The sequence below is a fragment of the Salvelinus fontinalis genome, chromosome 6 (genome assembly GCF_029448725.1).
Source record: "Salvelinus fontinalis isolate EN_2023a chromosome 6, ASM2944872v1, whole genome shotgun sequence".
In the NCBI taxonomy this organism is placed as follows: Eukaryota; Metazoa; Chordata; class Actinopteri; order Salmoniformes; family Salmonidae; genus Salvelinus; species Salvelinus fontinalis.
Window position 1 is genome coordinate 29848664 of NC_074670.1, and position 17211 is coordinate 29865874.

At 41.6% G+C, this 17211-nt stretch overlaps 1 protein-coding gene across 1 annotated transcript in view; it reads left to right on the plus strand.

Moving 5' to 3' along the window:
* The window catches only part of LOC129857596 (G patch domain-containing protein 8-like), a gene marked incomplete at its 3' end in the record, with an annotated part of 54615 nt that overhangs the window by 25598 nt on the left and 11806 nt on the right, over positions 1-17211 (plus strand). Inside the window, exon 2 of the mRNA XM_055926026.1 lies at positions 15935-16072. Coding sequence (XP_055782001.1) covers positions 15935-16072 — 138 coding nt within the window. The remainder of the gene's footprint in view (positions 1-15934; positions 16073-17211) is intronic.

Sequence of the window (17211 nt, forward strand, 5' to 3'; positions counted from 1 at the left end):
AACTTCTGTCTTGTCCTGCGCTTTGCGTGGTCTTTCGTATGAGATAAAAAAGCATACAAAGAGAGGGAAAGAGAAAGGAGAGAGAGATGAGTATGATATATGATCAAATAGAAGAATATAAGACATGTCCCAGGGACTTGCTGTGTGTGGCTAGAGAGAGAGAGAGAGACTGCTGTTCAGGTATTCATGTGCGTAGTCATGAAGCTGTAGAAAGGGCTTCGAACAGGCACTCGTTTATTCATCAGTTCCTCCCTTCATCTACCCGTCCGCTCCCTCCATCTCTCTTTGGGATCTGACTGTAGCAGTTGTACTGTTCTTCGTCTGTCTGGAACTGTCCTTTATGTCCTCTCTGTGTAGCTGCTATGTGTCTGTGACTGTTCAACTAGAAAGGCCTTATGTAAGACGCCATAGTTCACTCAGTACAATAATGCTATAGATCAGGGCTCTACAACCCTGTTCCTGGAGAGCTCCCGTCCTGTAGGTTTTCACGCCAACCCTAATCCAGAGCACCTGAATTCAATAATTAGCTGGCTGATAAACTGAATCATGTCAGTTACAACTGGGGTTAGAGAGAAAAACTACAGGAGAGTAGGTCACCAGAAACAGGGTTGGAGAGCCCTGCTATAGATGGTGGAAAAGAGGAGACAAAAATAATGTTTGATTAACAATGATAAAATACAGAAGAATGGAACAGAAAGGCATATGGAGGGAGAGCGAGAGAGAGAGAGAAAGAGAATTGAGAGAGGGAGAGAGAGAATTGAGAGAGGGAGAGAGAATTGAGCGAGGGAGAGAGAGAATTGAGCGAGGGAGAGAGAGGATGAGGGGATGGAGGTAGAAAGGCATTAGTGTGAGTCAGCCTGTGGCGAAGTGTAGGGGTTATTGTATATGAGGGGATGTGAGTCGAGAGAGGGTCAGATAGAGACCAGTCAGTTTGAGAAGCAGAGAGTTAAAGTATGATGTTATTGTACAGTGGGATAAGCTGAAAGACAGGATGGTGAAAAAAAAGGAAAGAGTGAAATAAGAGAAAATGAGGGGAGAGAGCAGGAGAAAAGGAGGGAAGGGGTGAGGATGGAAATGGAGGGAGATTAGGATGGAGTTAAAGAGAGAGGAGAGAGAGCGAGAGAGAGCAAGAGAGCGAGAGAGAGCGAGAGAGAGAGAGAGAGAGAGAGAATGAGGATAAAAAAAGGAAAGTGGCTGTGGCTAGCCTTGGGGGACAGTCTGTGTGAGAGTTTAAAGAAGTGGATACACGAACATCTTTCTCTCTATCTCTCTCTCTAATTAGTTTGCGGTGTTTTCTTAAAGCAGAAAGAGGGAAAATCTCTAAATTCAGAGCATTAGTTGCAGCTGCAGAAGTACCCTCCCCCAACACACATATTTCAAAGCCCTAAAGAGCACAGAAAGAGCAGAGCAGCGGGATCAAAACAGTAAATTATGAGTCAAAAGAGAGAACACACGGATATTTGTCACATGCTTCGTAAACAACAGGTGTAAACAGGTGTAGACTTAGGCTGAAATGATTACTCACGTGCCGTTCCCAAAAATGACAAATGTAAAAATTATATAAAAAAATACACAATGAATAATGGTAACTTGGCTATACACAGTCCCTGACATTTAATCCAAGTAAAAATTCCCTGTCTTAGGTCAGTTAGTATGACCACTATATTTTAAGAATGTGAAATGGCAGAATAATAGTAGAGAGAATGATTTATTTCAGCTTTATTTCGTTCATCACATTCCCAGTGGGTCAGAAGTTTGTATGCACTCAATTAGTATTTCGTAGCACGCCTTGAAATTGTTTAACTTGGGTCAAATGTTTCGGGTAGTCTTCCACAAGCTTCCCACAATAAGTTGGGTGAATTTTGGCCCATTCCTCCTGACAGAGTAGGTGTAACTGAGTCAGGTTTGTAGGCCTTCTTTCTCATTTCTCAGTTCTGCCCACAAATGTTCTATAGGATTGAGGTCAGGGCTTTGTGATGGCCACTCCAATACCTTGACTTTGTTGTCCTTCAGCCATAACCTTGGAAGTATGCTTGGGGTCATTGTCCATTTGGAAGACCCATTTGTGACCAAGCTTTAAATTCCTGACTGATGTCTTGAGATGTTGCTTCAATATATCCACATAATTTCCCATCCTCATGATGCCATCTATTTTATGAAGTGCACCAATCCCTCCTGCAGCAAAGCACCCCCACAACATGATACTGCCACCTCCGTGCTTCATGGTTGGGATGGTGTTCTTCGGCTTGCAAGCCCCCCCCTTTTTCCTCCAAACATAACCATGGTCAGGATGGCCAAATAGTTCCATTTTTGTTTCATCAGACCAGAGGACATTTCTCCAAAAAGTATGATCTTTGTCCCCATGTGCAATTGCAAACCGTAGTCTGGCTTCTTCCTTGCTGAGCGGACTTTCAGGTTATATCGATATAGGACTAATTTTACTGTGGATATAGATACTTTTGTATCCGTTTCCTTCAGCATCTTCACAAGGTCCTTTGCTGTTGTTCTGGGATTGATTTGCACTTTTCGCACCAAAGTACGTTCATCTCTAGGAGACAGAACGTGTCTCCTTCCTGAGCGATATGACGGCTGTGTGGTCCCATGGTGTCTATACTTGCGTACTATTGTTTGTACAGATGAACATGGTACCTTCAGGCATTTGGAAATTGCTCCCAAGGATGAACCAGACTTGTGGAGGTCTACAATTGTTTTTCTGAGGTCTTGGCTGATTTCTTTTGATTTTCCCATGATGTCAAGCAAAGAGGCACTGAGATTGAAGGTAGGCCTTGAAATACATCCACAGGTACACCTCCAATTGACTCAAATGATGTCAATTAGCCTATCAGAATCTTCTAAAGCCATGACACCATTTTCTGGAATTTCCAAGCTGTTTAAAGGCACAGTCAACTTAGTGTATGTAAACATATGACCCACTGGAATTGTGATACAGTGAATTATACGTGAAATAATCTGTCCGTAAACAATTGCTGGAAAAATGTGTTGTGTCATGCACAAAGTAGATGTCCTAACTGACTTGCCAAACCTATAGTTTGTTAACAAGAAATTTGTGAAGTGGTTGAAAAACAAGTTTTAATGACTCCAACCCAAGTGTATGTAAACTTCCGACTTCAACTTTACACGGGTATCAGTACCGAGTCGATGTGCAGGGCTATGAGCTAATTGAGGTAGAGATGTGCAGTACCAGTCAAAAGTCCCTCAATATAGCAAATAAGTACACATGGTTTGTATTCAAAACAAGGTTTTTTTTCTCATGGTGAGTTTACACAGCAGTATGCAGGAACAGTTATAGCAATTTATGACATACAGTACCAGTCAAAAGTTTGGACACACCTACTCATTCAAGGGTTTTTCTTTATTTTTGCTATTTTCTACATTGTAGAATAATAGGGAAGACATCAAAACTATGAAATAACACATATGGAATCATGTAGTAAACAAAAAAGTGTTGAACAAATCAAAATATATTTGATATTTAAGATTCTTCAAAGTAGCCTGCCTTTGCCTTGATGACATCTTTGCACACACTTGGCATTCTCTCAACCAGCTTCATGAGGAATGTTTTTCCAACAGTCTCGAAGGAGTTCCCACATATGCTGATCACTTGTTGGCTGCTTTTCCTTCACTCTGCGGTCCAACTCATCCCAAACCATCTCAATTGGGTTGAGGTCGTGTGATTGTGGAGGCCAGGTGATCTGATGCAGCACTCCATCACACAGCCCTTACACAGACTGGAGGTGTGTTTTGGGTCATTGTCCTGTTGAAAAACAAATGAGTCCTACTAAGCGCAAACCAGATGGGATGGCGTATCGCTTCACAATGCTGTGGTAGCCATGCTGGTTACTGTAAGTGTGCCTTGAATTCTAAATAAATCACTGACAGTTTCACCATCAAAGCAGCCCCACACCATCACACCTCCTAATCCATGCTTCACGGTGGGAACCACACATGTAGAGATCATCCATTCACCTACTCTGCGTCTCACAAAGACACGGGGGTTGGAACCAACAATCTCAAATTTGGAGTCATCAGACCAAAGGACAGATTTCCACCGGTGTAATGTCCATTGCTCGTGTTTCTTGGCCCAAGCAAGTCTCTTATTATTGGTGTCCTTTAGCATTAGTTTCTTTGCAGCAATTCAACCATGAAGGCCTGATTCAGGCAGCCTCCTCTGAACAGTTGATGTTGAGATGTGTCTGTTACTTGAACTCTATGAAGCATTTATTTGGGTTGCAATTTCTGAGACTGGTAAATCTAGTGAACTTCTGCACTGCAGCAGAAGTAACTCTGGGTCTTTCTTTCCTGTGTCGGTCCTCATGAGAGCCAGTGCTTTCATCTTAGCGCATGATGGTTTCTGCGAGGGTACTTTACATTTTTTTTTAAGTTCTTGAAATGTTCTGGATTGACTGACCTTCATGTCTGAAAGTAATGATGGACTGTCGTTTTTATTTGCTTTTTTGAGCTGTTCTTGCCATAATATAGACTTGGTATTTTACCAAAGAGGGCTATCTTCTGTATACCGACCCTACCTTGTCAAAACACTGATTGTCTCAAACGCATTAAGAAGGAAAAAAATTCCACTAATTATCTTTTAATAAAGCACACCTGTTAATTGAAATGCATTCCAAGTGACTACCTCATGAAGCTGGTTGAGAGAATGCCAAGAGTGTGCAAAGCTGTCATCAAGGCAAAGGGTGGCTACTTTGAAGAATCTCAAATCTCAAATATATTTCAAATATATTTCCTTCTTAATACATTTCTTTAACACTTTTTTGGTTACTACATGATTCCATATGTGTTATTTACAAGTGTTGATGTCTCATTCTACAATGCAGAAAATAGTAAAAAAAATAACGAAAACCCTTGAATGAGCATGTGTGTCCAAACTTTTGACTGGTACTATACATATACTGTAGGTAGGGGTAAAGTGACTAGGCAACATGATAGAAAATAAACAGTAGCAGCAGCGTATGTGATGAGTCAAAAGGGTCAGTGCAGACAGTCCTTCCTTCATCTACCCATCCGCTCCCTCCATCTCTCTTTGGGATCTGACTGTAGCAGTTGTACTGTTCATCGTCTGTCTGGAACTGTCCTTTATGTCCTCTCTGTGTAGCTGCTATGTGTCTGTGACTCTGTTCAACTAGAAAGGCCTTATGTAAGACGCTATAGTTCACTCAGTACAATAATGCTATAGATGGAGGGAAAGAGGAGGAAGAAAGAATGTTTGATGAACGATGATAAAATGAAGGAGAATGGAACAGAAAGGCAGATAGATAGAAAGAGAGAGAGAGAGAGGAATCTGTTGACTGATTCTCTGGCTAGGGTATAAAGGACTGAGCTGGGTGATGGACAGGTAATTCATTATTGATCCATGGTTAATAGATTTTTTGATTCGATTGATCATTGAATTATGACTCTTAGATGAGAGGAACATGTTTTGTTCTTGCCGATGCTGTGTGTGTGTTATGCATCTCCTTTTCATTCCAATCCAATCTGGATGTGATAGGTCACACTGCATCAAATGCATCTCTCTCCCTATACACAGTCCAGGGTCCAGAGCTACACAATTGTTCCATCTGGAAATGCTCCAGCATCCAATAATCTTTTCACAGATCTTATGTTCGTTGCCAGGGCTGCAGTATTCTCAGATCTGTACTTTCAGCCTTTACTATGATGGCAAAACATCATTATCTAGTTTAAACAGATCTGTGTTTTTGGCCAGAGCTACAGTATCTAGTTTTAATTTATTTTGGCTGTTGGTGTTATGGTAGGTACGTCTCCATCCTGCATCGTTCATATAGTAGTTACATGATTTATTTTGAGAGAATGATTTATTTCAGCTGTATTTCTTTCATCACATTCCCAGTGGGTCAGAAGTTTACATACACTCAATTCATATTTGGTAGCATTGCCTTTAAATTGTTTAACTTCAGTCAAACATTTTGGGTAGCCTTCCACAAGCTTCCCACACCAAGTTGGGTGAATTTTGGCCCATTCCTCCTGACAGAGCTGGTGTAACTGAGTCAGGTTTGTAGGCCTCCTTGCTCACACATGCTTTTTCAGTTCTGTCCAAAAATGTTCTATATGATTGAGGTCAGGGCTTTGTGATGGCCACTCCAATACCTTGACTTTGTTGTCCTTAAGCCATTTTGCCACAACTTTGGAAGTATGCTTGGGGTCATTGTCGATTTGCGACCAAGCTTTAACTTCCTGACTGATGTCTTGAGATGTTGCTTCAATATATCCACATAATTTCCCATCCTCATGATGCCATCTATTTTGTGAGGTGCACCAGTCCCTCCTGCAGCAAACCACCCCCACAACATGATGCTGCCAGCCCCATGCTTCACGGTTGGGATGGTGTTCTTTGGCTTGCAAGCCTCCCCCTTTTTCCTCCAAACATAACGATGGTCATTATGGCCAAACAGTTCCTTTTTTGTTTCATCAGACCAGAGGATATTTCTCCAAAAAGTATGATCTTTGTCCCCATGTGCAGTTGCAAACCGTAGTCAGGCTTTTTTATGGCGGTAAAGGAACAGTAGCTTCTTCCTTGCTGAGGGGCCTTTCAGGTTACGTCGATATAGGACTTGTTTTACTGTGGATATAGATACTTTTGTACCTGTTTCCGCCAGCATCTTCACAAGGTCCTTTGCTGTTGTTCTGGGATTGATTTGCACTTTTCGCACCAAAGTACATTCATCTCTAGGAGACAGTACGCGTCTCCTTCCTGAGCGATATGACGGCTGTGTGGTCCCATGGTGTTTATACTTGCGTACTATTGTTTGTATAGATGAATGTGGTACCTTCAGGCATTTGGAAAATGCTCCCAAGGATGAACCAGACTTGTGGAGGTCTACAATTTTTTTTCTGTGGTCTTGGCTGATTTCTTTTGATTTTCCGAAGATGTCAAGCAAAGAGGCACTGAGTTTGAAGGTAGGCCTTGAAATACATTCACAGGTTCGCCGCCAATTGGCTCAAATTATGTCAATTAGCCTATCAGAAGCTTCTAAAGCCATGACATAATTTTCTGGAATTTTTCAAGCTGTTTTAAGGCACAGTCAACTTAGTGTATGTAAACTTCTGACGCACTGGATCTGTGATACAAATAAGTTAAATAATCTGTCTGTCAACAATTGTTGGAAAAATGACTTGTGTCATGCACAAAGTAGATGTCCTAACCGACTTGCCAAAACTATAGTTTGTTAACAAGAAATTTGTGGAGTGGTTGAAAAACGAGTTTTAATGACTCCAACCCAAGTGTATGTAAACTTCCAACTTCAACTGTATATGTTTGGCTAGTATATCAACAGTATCTAGTTTTCAGACAGACATCTGTGTTTCTGGCCTTTCTATCTATCTAGTCCTTTCACATCTGTGGTTTTGGATTCTGTACATGTAATTGTTTAGGCCATTTCTGTAACTGTGTGTAACAGATGGGCATAGGCACACACACACACACAATAGGAGGGTTTAAGTGAGACCTCAGCAGTAGTAAATGCGGGTCCCTGAGACACAACAGGTCTGTACCCATCCATTACACACTGTTAAACTGTGATGATAATAAAGCCATTGATGTGTGTGTGTGTGTGTGTGTGTGTGTGTGTGTGTGTGTGTGTGTGTGTGTGTGTGTGTGTGTGTGTGTGTGTGTGTGTGTGTGTGTGTGTGTGTGTGTGTGTGTGTGTGTGTGTGTGTGTGTGTGTGTGTGTGTGTGTGTGTGTGTGTGTGTGTGTGTGCACGCGCAGTGGTGGAAAAAGTAACCAATCGTCATACTTGAGTAAAAGTAAAGATATCGTAAAGGGTATTCATAATTTCCAGCACCACCCAACATCAACAAAATGATAGAGGAAGATAATGTTTCCAATGATATCATCAGTGTGCATCATGTGATTTTAACAAATAGAATAGTTATTGTCTACTAATTGTTTGAAGATGTCATTGGAAACACTTATCTTCCTCTAACTTTTTTACTACAAAACATAGATACGCACCATTTTCATATATGTTGATGTTGGGGCGGTGCTGGAGATTATGAATATTTGAAGTTTAAAAAATAAAAATGTATGTCCCTTTAATATAAAATTACTCAAGTAAAAGTGAAATCCACCCAGTAAAATACTGCTTGTGTAAAAGTCTAAAAGTATTCGGTTTTAATTATACTTAAGCATCAAAAGTAAAAGTATAAATCATTTCAAATTCCTTAAATTTAGCAAACCAGACGGCATCATTTTCTTTTTTCTTTTTATTTATGGATAGCCAGGTCCTATCTCCAAAACTCAGACATCATTTACAAACAAAGCACGTGTGTATAGTGAGTCTGCCAGATCAGAGGCAGTATGGATGACCAGGGATGTTCTCTTGATAAGTGTGTGAATTGGACCCTTTTCCTGTCCTGCTAAGCATTCAAATTGTACCAAGTAATTTTGGGTGTCAGAGAAAATATTTAGGAATGTAGTGAAGTAGAAGTAAAAGTTGTCAAAAATATAAAATGGTAAAGAACAAATACTTTACTTTTAGTATTTTTACATAAGTACTTTACACCACTGTGTTTGTTTGTGTGTGTGTGTGTGTGTGTGTGTGTGTGTGTGTGTGTGTGTGTGTGTGTGTGTGTGTGTGTGTGTGTGTGTGTGTGTGTGTGTGTGTGTGTGTGTGTGTGTGTGTGTGTGTGTGTGTGTACAGTATTTCCCATTATTAAGGCAGGATAGCAATTATAGGAGTTGATCTACAAAATCATGAATATACCCTTCACACAGATGCAATTAAGAGTCTCTGAATATATTAGCCTACCCTACCTACAGTAGCAGTAGTACATATGTCTATCTGTGAGCCTTCTTCACTAAAGCCTTGCTCACATTGACAGTTTGAAGTGACTCAAATAAATAAAATAATACAGATTCGAATCGGTTCTTTTTCATGCAGTTTGAACAGCCAAAAAGCACATGGAATCTGATATTTCAAGCCACATACAAATCTGATTTCTGGCCATGCGATTCTTGTCTGAATGGTCAAATCTGATTTATTTGCCCTCAAGTGGTTTTTAGATTCTTATTTGGCATATCTTGTTGCCTGTTAGCTATTATATTGACAGTTTGACAAGAACATGAGGTAGCTAACTAGCTTGTTATTTTTTACAAACTAATTATTGAATGTGCTGGAAAGCTAAACAGCTACTTAGCTAGCTAGCTAGTTGACTGCTGTGGCTAGCCAAAACGGATACGTTTTAAAGGTTGGATCATATGATACACTCTGTGTGACCAGGGACAATGAAAGGAGAGGATGGGAGATGAGAGAAGAGGAGAGGATAGGGGGAGAGAGGAGAGGAGAGAACAGCAGAGGAGGAGAAAATTAAGCTGTCACCTCAGTCTATAGCACAGACATAATCACGCATAACATGCATGTAAACCACTCAAAGCGTGACCAACATGTCTAACAGAAATGACAAGCGGGAACAAAGATATGTCTGTGTCATAATTGTGACCCAAGCCCTGCTCAGATAATCCCTACCGACAATGTAGCGCTGCTGCAAATGTACATTGTCACAGGGCCGTTGGCAGTAATAATGTAAATAACCTAATTTATGTACCTCTTACTCCCCTGAATGCCTCTGTCAATCCCCTGAATGCCTCTGTCAATTCTACTCTTACACCCCTGAATGCCTCTGTCAATTCTACTCTTACTCCCCTGAATGCCTCTGTCAATCCCCTGAATGCCTCTGTCAATTCTACTCTTACACCCCTGAATGCCTCTGAATGCCTCCTACAATCCTATTGTATGCAGTTATCATGTGCCTATGAACCTGAGATCTACTGTTTGAACTGAGGCAGTTTGCCCTGGTAGGAAGTGCACTGTAGCTCACCCTGCACTATCAACTCAAACATAAATATCATGTCTACCTTTGATAAGCCTCCCAGTAAAGCAATAAAAATTAACAAAAGATGTTCAGCACACTTATAGGGAAGGTCATTCAACTTACGCAAATGACTGATGATTGGCTGAGAGAAATTGATAATATAAAAAGATTGTGGGAGCTGTTTGTTAGACTTCAGTGCAGCTTTTGACATTATCAATCATAATCTGCTGTTGGAAAAACGTATGTGTTATGGCTTTACATCCCCTGCTATATTGTGGATTGAGAGTTACCTTTCTAACAGAACACAAAGGTTGTTCTTTAATGGAAGCCTCTCCAACATAATCTAGTTAGTTAGGCATTACCCAGGGCAGCTGTCTAGGCCCCTTGCTTTTTTCAATCTTTACTAATGACCTATGACCTACTAATGACCTAATGACCAATATGCTGGTGTCTCAACACTATACACCTCAGCTACTGCAACAAGCGAAATCACTGCAACACTTAACAAAGAGCTGCAGTCAGTTTCAGAATGGGTGGCCAGCAATAAGATAGTCCTAAATATTTAAAAAACTAAAAGCATTGTGTTTGGAACAAATCATTCACTAAACCCTAAACCTGAAATAAATATTGTAATGAATAATGTGGAAATTGAGCAAGTTGAGGAGACTAAACTGCTTGGAGTAACCCTGGATTGTAAACTGTCATGGTCAAAACATATTGATGCAACAGTAGCTAAGATGGGGAGAGGTCTGTCCATAATAAAGCATTACTCTGCCTTCTTATCTCTATCAACAAGGCAAGCCCTAATTTTGTCTCACCTGGACTACTGTCCAGTCGTGTGGTCAGGTGCCACAAAGAGAGATTTAACAACTGGCCCAGAACAGTGCAGCACAGCTGGCCCTTAAATGTACACAGAGAGCTAACATTAATAATATACATATCAATACACCTTAAGGAAAAGCGGGGACTGTGAATAGACACACATAGGCACAGACACATACATGCACACATGATAACATATGTACTACACACACATGGATTTAGGCTGTAGATATGTGTTAGTAGAGTTTTGGCCAGAGGGCACTTAATGTGTTGTGAAATGTTTTTAAAATTGTATAACTGCCTTCATTTTGCTCAACCCCAGGAAGAGTGGGATCCATAATAAATACCCCAAAAATACAATACAAACCTCTGAAATCATTTTTTTTTTCTCCATTTAGCTTTTTTCATTTCAACATTAAATTACTTCACCAATCAGGGCGGATATAGAAGGGCAATCTTTGGTTGTTTACATGCGCGATGGACAGACAAGTGTAGGGTGCAAGATACAACTGAAATTTTGCGGGTGGGGAGAGAGCGAGAGAGGGTGGAGGAGCCGAGGAGGAGGTTTAGCTTGAAAGGAAAGGGAAAGGGAGATACCTAGTCAGTTGTACAACTGAAAGCACTGGTCATTTTGTTATGACATGCATTATCTGAATTAGGCCCATAGAATTATACCTACGGAGGAGTGGCTTCTATGGAGGAACTTTGAATGTCTTTGAACTTCAGATATTTGGCTTAACGTTGGACCAGAGCTAGCCAGATGGCTAACAAAATTGTGTGTGCAGAGGGGCACCAGAATAAAAAAACAACTTGTCTTAGCTTTTTGTAGTTAATAAATCCAATGTGGAAACTGATAACTATAGTATCCTTAACTAGCATTGAAAAAGTTAATCCATTCTTCTGTAATTAAAAATCTCTCTCTAATTTCTGAATTACGCTTGTGACATCAGTAGGCTACAGTAGCCTATGCTTCAGAGGGGGAGGGGCAGGAAGCACACACACACACACACACACACACACACACACACACACACACACACACACACACACACACACACATGTAAAGGTTTTCAGCTGGCAGGCAGACACTGGAATAAGTTTCTGAATGACAGAGTGAGGGCCTTGCATTGGCACTTTGTTGCGTTTTTTGTGGGGACTGGAAAAAAAATGTATAATTTATAAACAGGTTTACGTTGCAGCAGCAAATTGACATCTGGATTAATTTGGTGATGAGATGTCAACTTGTCAGAGTGTGTGTGTCTGGGGATGGCTACTCGCAGGTGTAATGAACACGGTGGGAGACAGAGAGCTGGTTTCAAGCGCAGGGCGCAGCAGATGTTTATTGTAAGGGACCACAGGAGGAGGCAGGTAGCTAGTTCCAGGAGCAGGCAGAAGGTCATACACAGGGGGTCCAACAAGGCAACAGTACAGGCAGGGAAAAGGCTAGTAAAGTAGTCCGGGAGATCAGGCAATAGGTTGATAACAGGAAATCCGACTAAGGTACAGGCAGGGAATAGGCAAAAGGTGTCGTTAGAGAGGCAGGTAAAAACTATCATACACAGGAGGATTAACTTACAGGGGGGGGGGGGGGGGGGCAGAGCTCAGAATAGAAGTGTGTCACAAAACAAACAATACCTCACAATGATGGGGTGCAAAGAACTGAACTAAATAGTGTGTGATAATGACATACAGGTGTGTGAACAGGTGATCAGAATTCAGGTGATTGGGATCTGGAGAGTGAGCTGCGTTCAGGGGATCTAGGTATTTGAGAGTGTATGCTGGAAAGTGGGCTGGAAAGTGAGCTGTGTTCAGGGGATCTATGTGTTTGAGAGTGAGAGTTGGAAGCAGACTTTACAGCAGGGAGCAGAGGCAAACTGAGGTGTGTGTACTGTATAATGTAAAATGAAACATCTCCTATTTGAGTGTATCGCAGAAAATGTGTGATTCATATACAGGAGCTGTCAGCAGTGTTCTGGCACTATACACACACCATTATTTGTATATACATGTATATTTATATATATATGACATGGGGGGGATTATGTGTTTGTATATTTTTTATTGCTTGGTATTACTGCACTGTTTGAGCTATAAACACAAACCTTTCCCTGCACCTGTGATAACATCTGCAAATCTGTGTCTGCAATCAATAAACTTTCATTTGGATTTGATTATGAACAAACGGCACACACACACCCTGGTTCAGCATCATTTCTCAGACAGACGAGAGAGGTGTGAGGAGGTGCTTTAGGAGACAGATACAAACAAACAAGTTTGGAGAGTTGGCAGTGGGAGATAAGCCTCCTGCTTGTTGGACTGACTGATCAGCTTACGAAATTCTTCAGGCTAAGGTCTATTTTTCTCCATTTCCGCCTGACTGACGTGCCCAAAGTAAACTGCCTGTTGCTCAGGCCCTGAAACCAGGATATGCATATAATTGTTACCATTGGAAAGAAAATACTCTGAAGTTTGTAGAAATGTTAAAATAATGTAGGAAACTATAACACAATAGATATAGTAGGAGAAAATCCAACCTGAAAAAAAAAGATTGAGAGCCCATGGTCTTCCAATGGAACGTATAGGGAAAAAATGTAATCTAGCTCCCAGTATGCAATTCCTATGGCTTCCACTGGGTGTCAGTAGTCTTTGTTCAAGGTTTCAGGCTTGTTTCTTCCAAAACGAGGAAGAATAATGAGTTTTAGTACAGGGACTCAGACTTGGAAATCTGTCTATGCTCGTGCAACGAAGAGGATGCGCACCTGTTAATATCGCTTTCCTATTGAACATACTATTTCCATATGAAAATGTATAGTTTAATTACATTTTAGGGTATCTGAGGATTAAATAGAGGATTAAATAGAAACGTATTTTGACTTGTTTTAACAAAGTTTAGCGGTAGCTTTTTGGATTCCTTTCTCTGCATGTTGAACAAGTGGATTACTCAAATCGATGGCGCCAACTTAACTGACTTTTTGGGATATAAAGAAGGATTTTATCTAACAAAACAACACTACATGTTGTAGCTGGGACCCTTTGGATGACAAATCAGAGGAAGTTTTTCAAAAAGTAAGTGAATATTTCATTGCTATTTGTGAATTTATGAAACTTGTGCCGGTGGAAAAATATTTTGATCTGGGGCGCCGTCCTCAAACAATCTCATGGCATGCTTTCGGCGGTAAAACCTACTGTAAATCGGACAGTGCAGTTAGAAGAACAAGAACATAAGCTTTTAACCGATATAAGACATCGTATGTATGTACCTAAATGTTTAATATCCATAATTTTTATGATTATTTATTTGAATTGCACGCCCTCCCGTTTCACCGGAAGTTGTCCCGCTAGCGGGACCCCTAGCCATAATTAAAGGAGAATTTACCCCTAAAACTATGTTGTTTGATGATGTTTCCACTTACAGTGTACCTGAACTGTTGCCAAGCAACCAATGTAGGTATTTTCAGCAGCCTCTCATTAGCTTAGCATACTAACTTGAGTGTCCAAAGAAATCCATGAGCAGATGTTAAAGCCCCAAACCAACTTGAAGTTATTTCTGTCCAAGTTCTATCACCATATTATTATGTGGCCAGATTTGCTCAATCACTTCAATGGACACATTTCTGCTGATGTTCCACTTGGGAGAGATGCATAGCTCAGAGGAAGAGGGTGAAATGTCAAAACAGCCTAGAAAGAGGTGATTTGACTTTACCAAGCGTGGCCATATGCTAAGTGATTACTTTCCAAAACCCGGACTCAAAAATATCATAATTTCTCTCTTCTGAGGGCTTTCACACTCACTCACTCACTCACTCACTCACTCACTCACTCACACACTCACTCACTCACTCACGCACGCACGCACGCACGCACTCACTCACTCACTCACACACACACACACCCACACACACACACACAAATGTATATGCACACACTCACTCACTCACACACATACAAACAAGCAAGTGTGCACACGCACTCAAGTGCACAAAAATACACACATACACCAACATACAGTACACACACACCTTTTTATAACTCCATGTTCCAGCCTCTAAAGATTAGTGTCACTTTGACATTTTCACTGCTCTAATATTACCTGAACACAAACACCCCCCTCTCTACTACTCCCTCCCTCCCTTTGTGTTGTCTTCCATCACCACCCCTCCTTCCCTCCCTCCCTCCTTTCTCTCTTCCTTGGCTCAAGCATATTACTGAGGAAATTGGGGCCGATGGAGTCTGTCACTGTATGACCTAGAGCTTACAGAAGAAAATGAGAGAGAATAAGAAAGAGGGGGAAGAGGGGAGGGAAACAGAGACGGGTGCGGAAGTGTAGAGGAAACAGGCAGAGGTAATGGGAGGAGGAGCGGGAAACAGAGGGACAGAATGGGCAGAAATGGAGAAAGGGGCACAGAGAGAGAGGGAACGCAAGAGAGAGGGAGAGAGAGACTCAAATTAAATTCCCATCATGTCAGGGTAGAGCAGGATTCAGTAGTGTTTATTGGCAGCTCCTAGCCTCAGGGAAATTACATTCTGCTGCAGAGCGTGAACACACTGACACACCCCCACCCACACCCACACACACACCCACACACACACACCCACCCACCCGCCCGCCCGCCCGCACGCACGCACGCACACACACACACACACACACACACACACACACACACACACACACACACACACACACACACACACACACACACACACACACACACACACACACACACACACACACACACACACACACACACACACACACACACACACACACACACACACACACACACACAGATAGACAGCTGTTTGTGTCCTAAGGGGTGGCCGCTGAGGAAACCCACTCACGTCAAGTCACTCTAGACGCATGACTGGGTGTGTGTGTGAGGGGGTGGGCAGGTGAGATTTTTTTTTATTGTATCCTAGGCTGGCCCATGTCTCCTCTCTTAGATCAAGATCAACCACACCAACACAAGTCTGTTTTAACGTAGTGACATGAAGATCTAATGTAGCGTTATGAAGGTTTAACGTAGTGTTATGAAGGATGAAATTGTCCCACTCCACCCTGCTGCTTTCCATAAATCCCACTGAGGACAGAACATCTGGAGTTGACATCTGTGACAGCATAACTAACATCTCTCTTTCCCTCTTTCTACACCTTCTCTCTTTATCTCTCTCTCCATCTCTATCTCTCTCTCCACAAATGTTCTCTCTCTGTCCTTCTGTCTCTCTCTCTCTTTTGCTCTCTCTCTCTAGGATCATGGTGAGAGTGCAGCAGGTACAGTGGAGGATGATGGGAAGTCGAGTTTCTTCTGTCAGCTGTGTGAGAAACAGTACCTGAGACACCAGGAGTATGACAACCACATCAACTCCTACGACCACGCACACAGACAGGTAACAAACACACACAAAAACAAAAGCAGAAACACGCAAAACCTCCCCTCACACACACGCAGACCAAGTCTTCCAGTCTCATCCTACACAGAGAAACGTAAAATAAACATAAAGCTGTTGCTTAGTTGTCATTGTTCTGAACATGAATTACAGCAGCCCAGAGTTAAGGCTTTGTTGTTGCCAGCACAAAGACATGAAACAAGCTATAGGAGTGGCAGAGAGACTTTAGCCATGGGCATTGTACCCACACATACACACACGCACGCACGCACGCACGCACGCACGCACGCACGCACACACACACACACACACACACACACACACACACACACACACACACACACACACACACACACACACACACACACACACACACACACACACACACATATACAGACACACACCAGTTTTCGAGCTGTAATGTAGAGACTAGTTAATGTAGCCTATTTGTGCTGGCTGTTCTGTTTGTGATTCAGAGGCTGCCGCTATAATGACACGTCTGTTCTTCCTGTCAGGGGTAGTGAAATAAACATGTTGGGATTGTATAACACTACAGAAACACATTACACACTGATTACGTACTGTTGTTCTTTTATGCCGCGACCGTTTGTGGTAGATGGTGGCATTCTGTCATTGCACCACACTAGGAGGGTTAGAATGTTGATCTATCGGTAGTCTAAACTGTGGCAATTAATGGAGGCGTTTTCAGTCTGAGAGTCTCCTCTGGCACTAGAGTCCTGCAACAGGCAACAACAACAAAAACTGTCAGTGGTCCTGGAGTTAAGAGAGAACTTGGGTAAATACAATGGGGGAATTTCACTTGACATGTGGACTGAAGATTTTCCCAAAAATAGGCATGGTGGGCTTTTGGTTTCTCTTCCTCTAAAAACAGAAATAAATCATTCTAAATAACAAACTGGCTTTATTTACAAATTAGTAAGAATGTCTCACCCCATGTTCAAGAATGGCTTTTTTCCAATTTATTCAGATTACAATCGCTCACTTTGTTATTTGAAACTAAATCATCTCCAAAATATCATAATTTTTTTAAACAAAGCGATTATTATTATTATTATTAACCATGCATTATAATGATATAAAAGCCCCTTAGATATTCTCACAGACCAGATTTGCCCTAA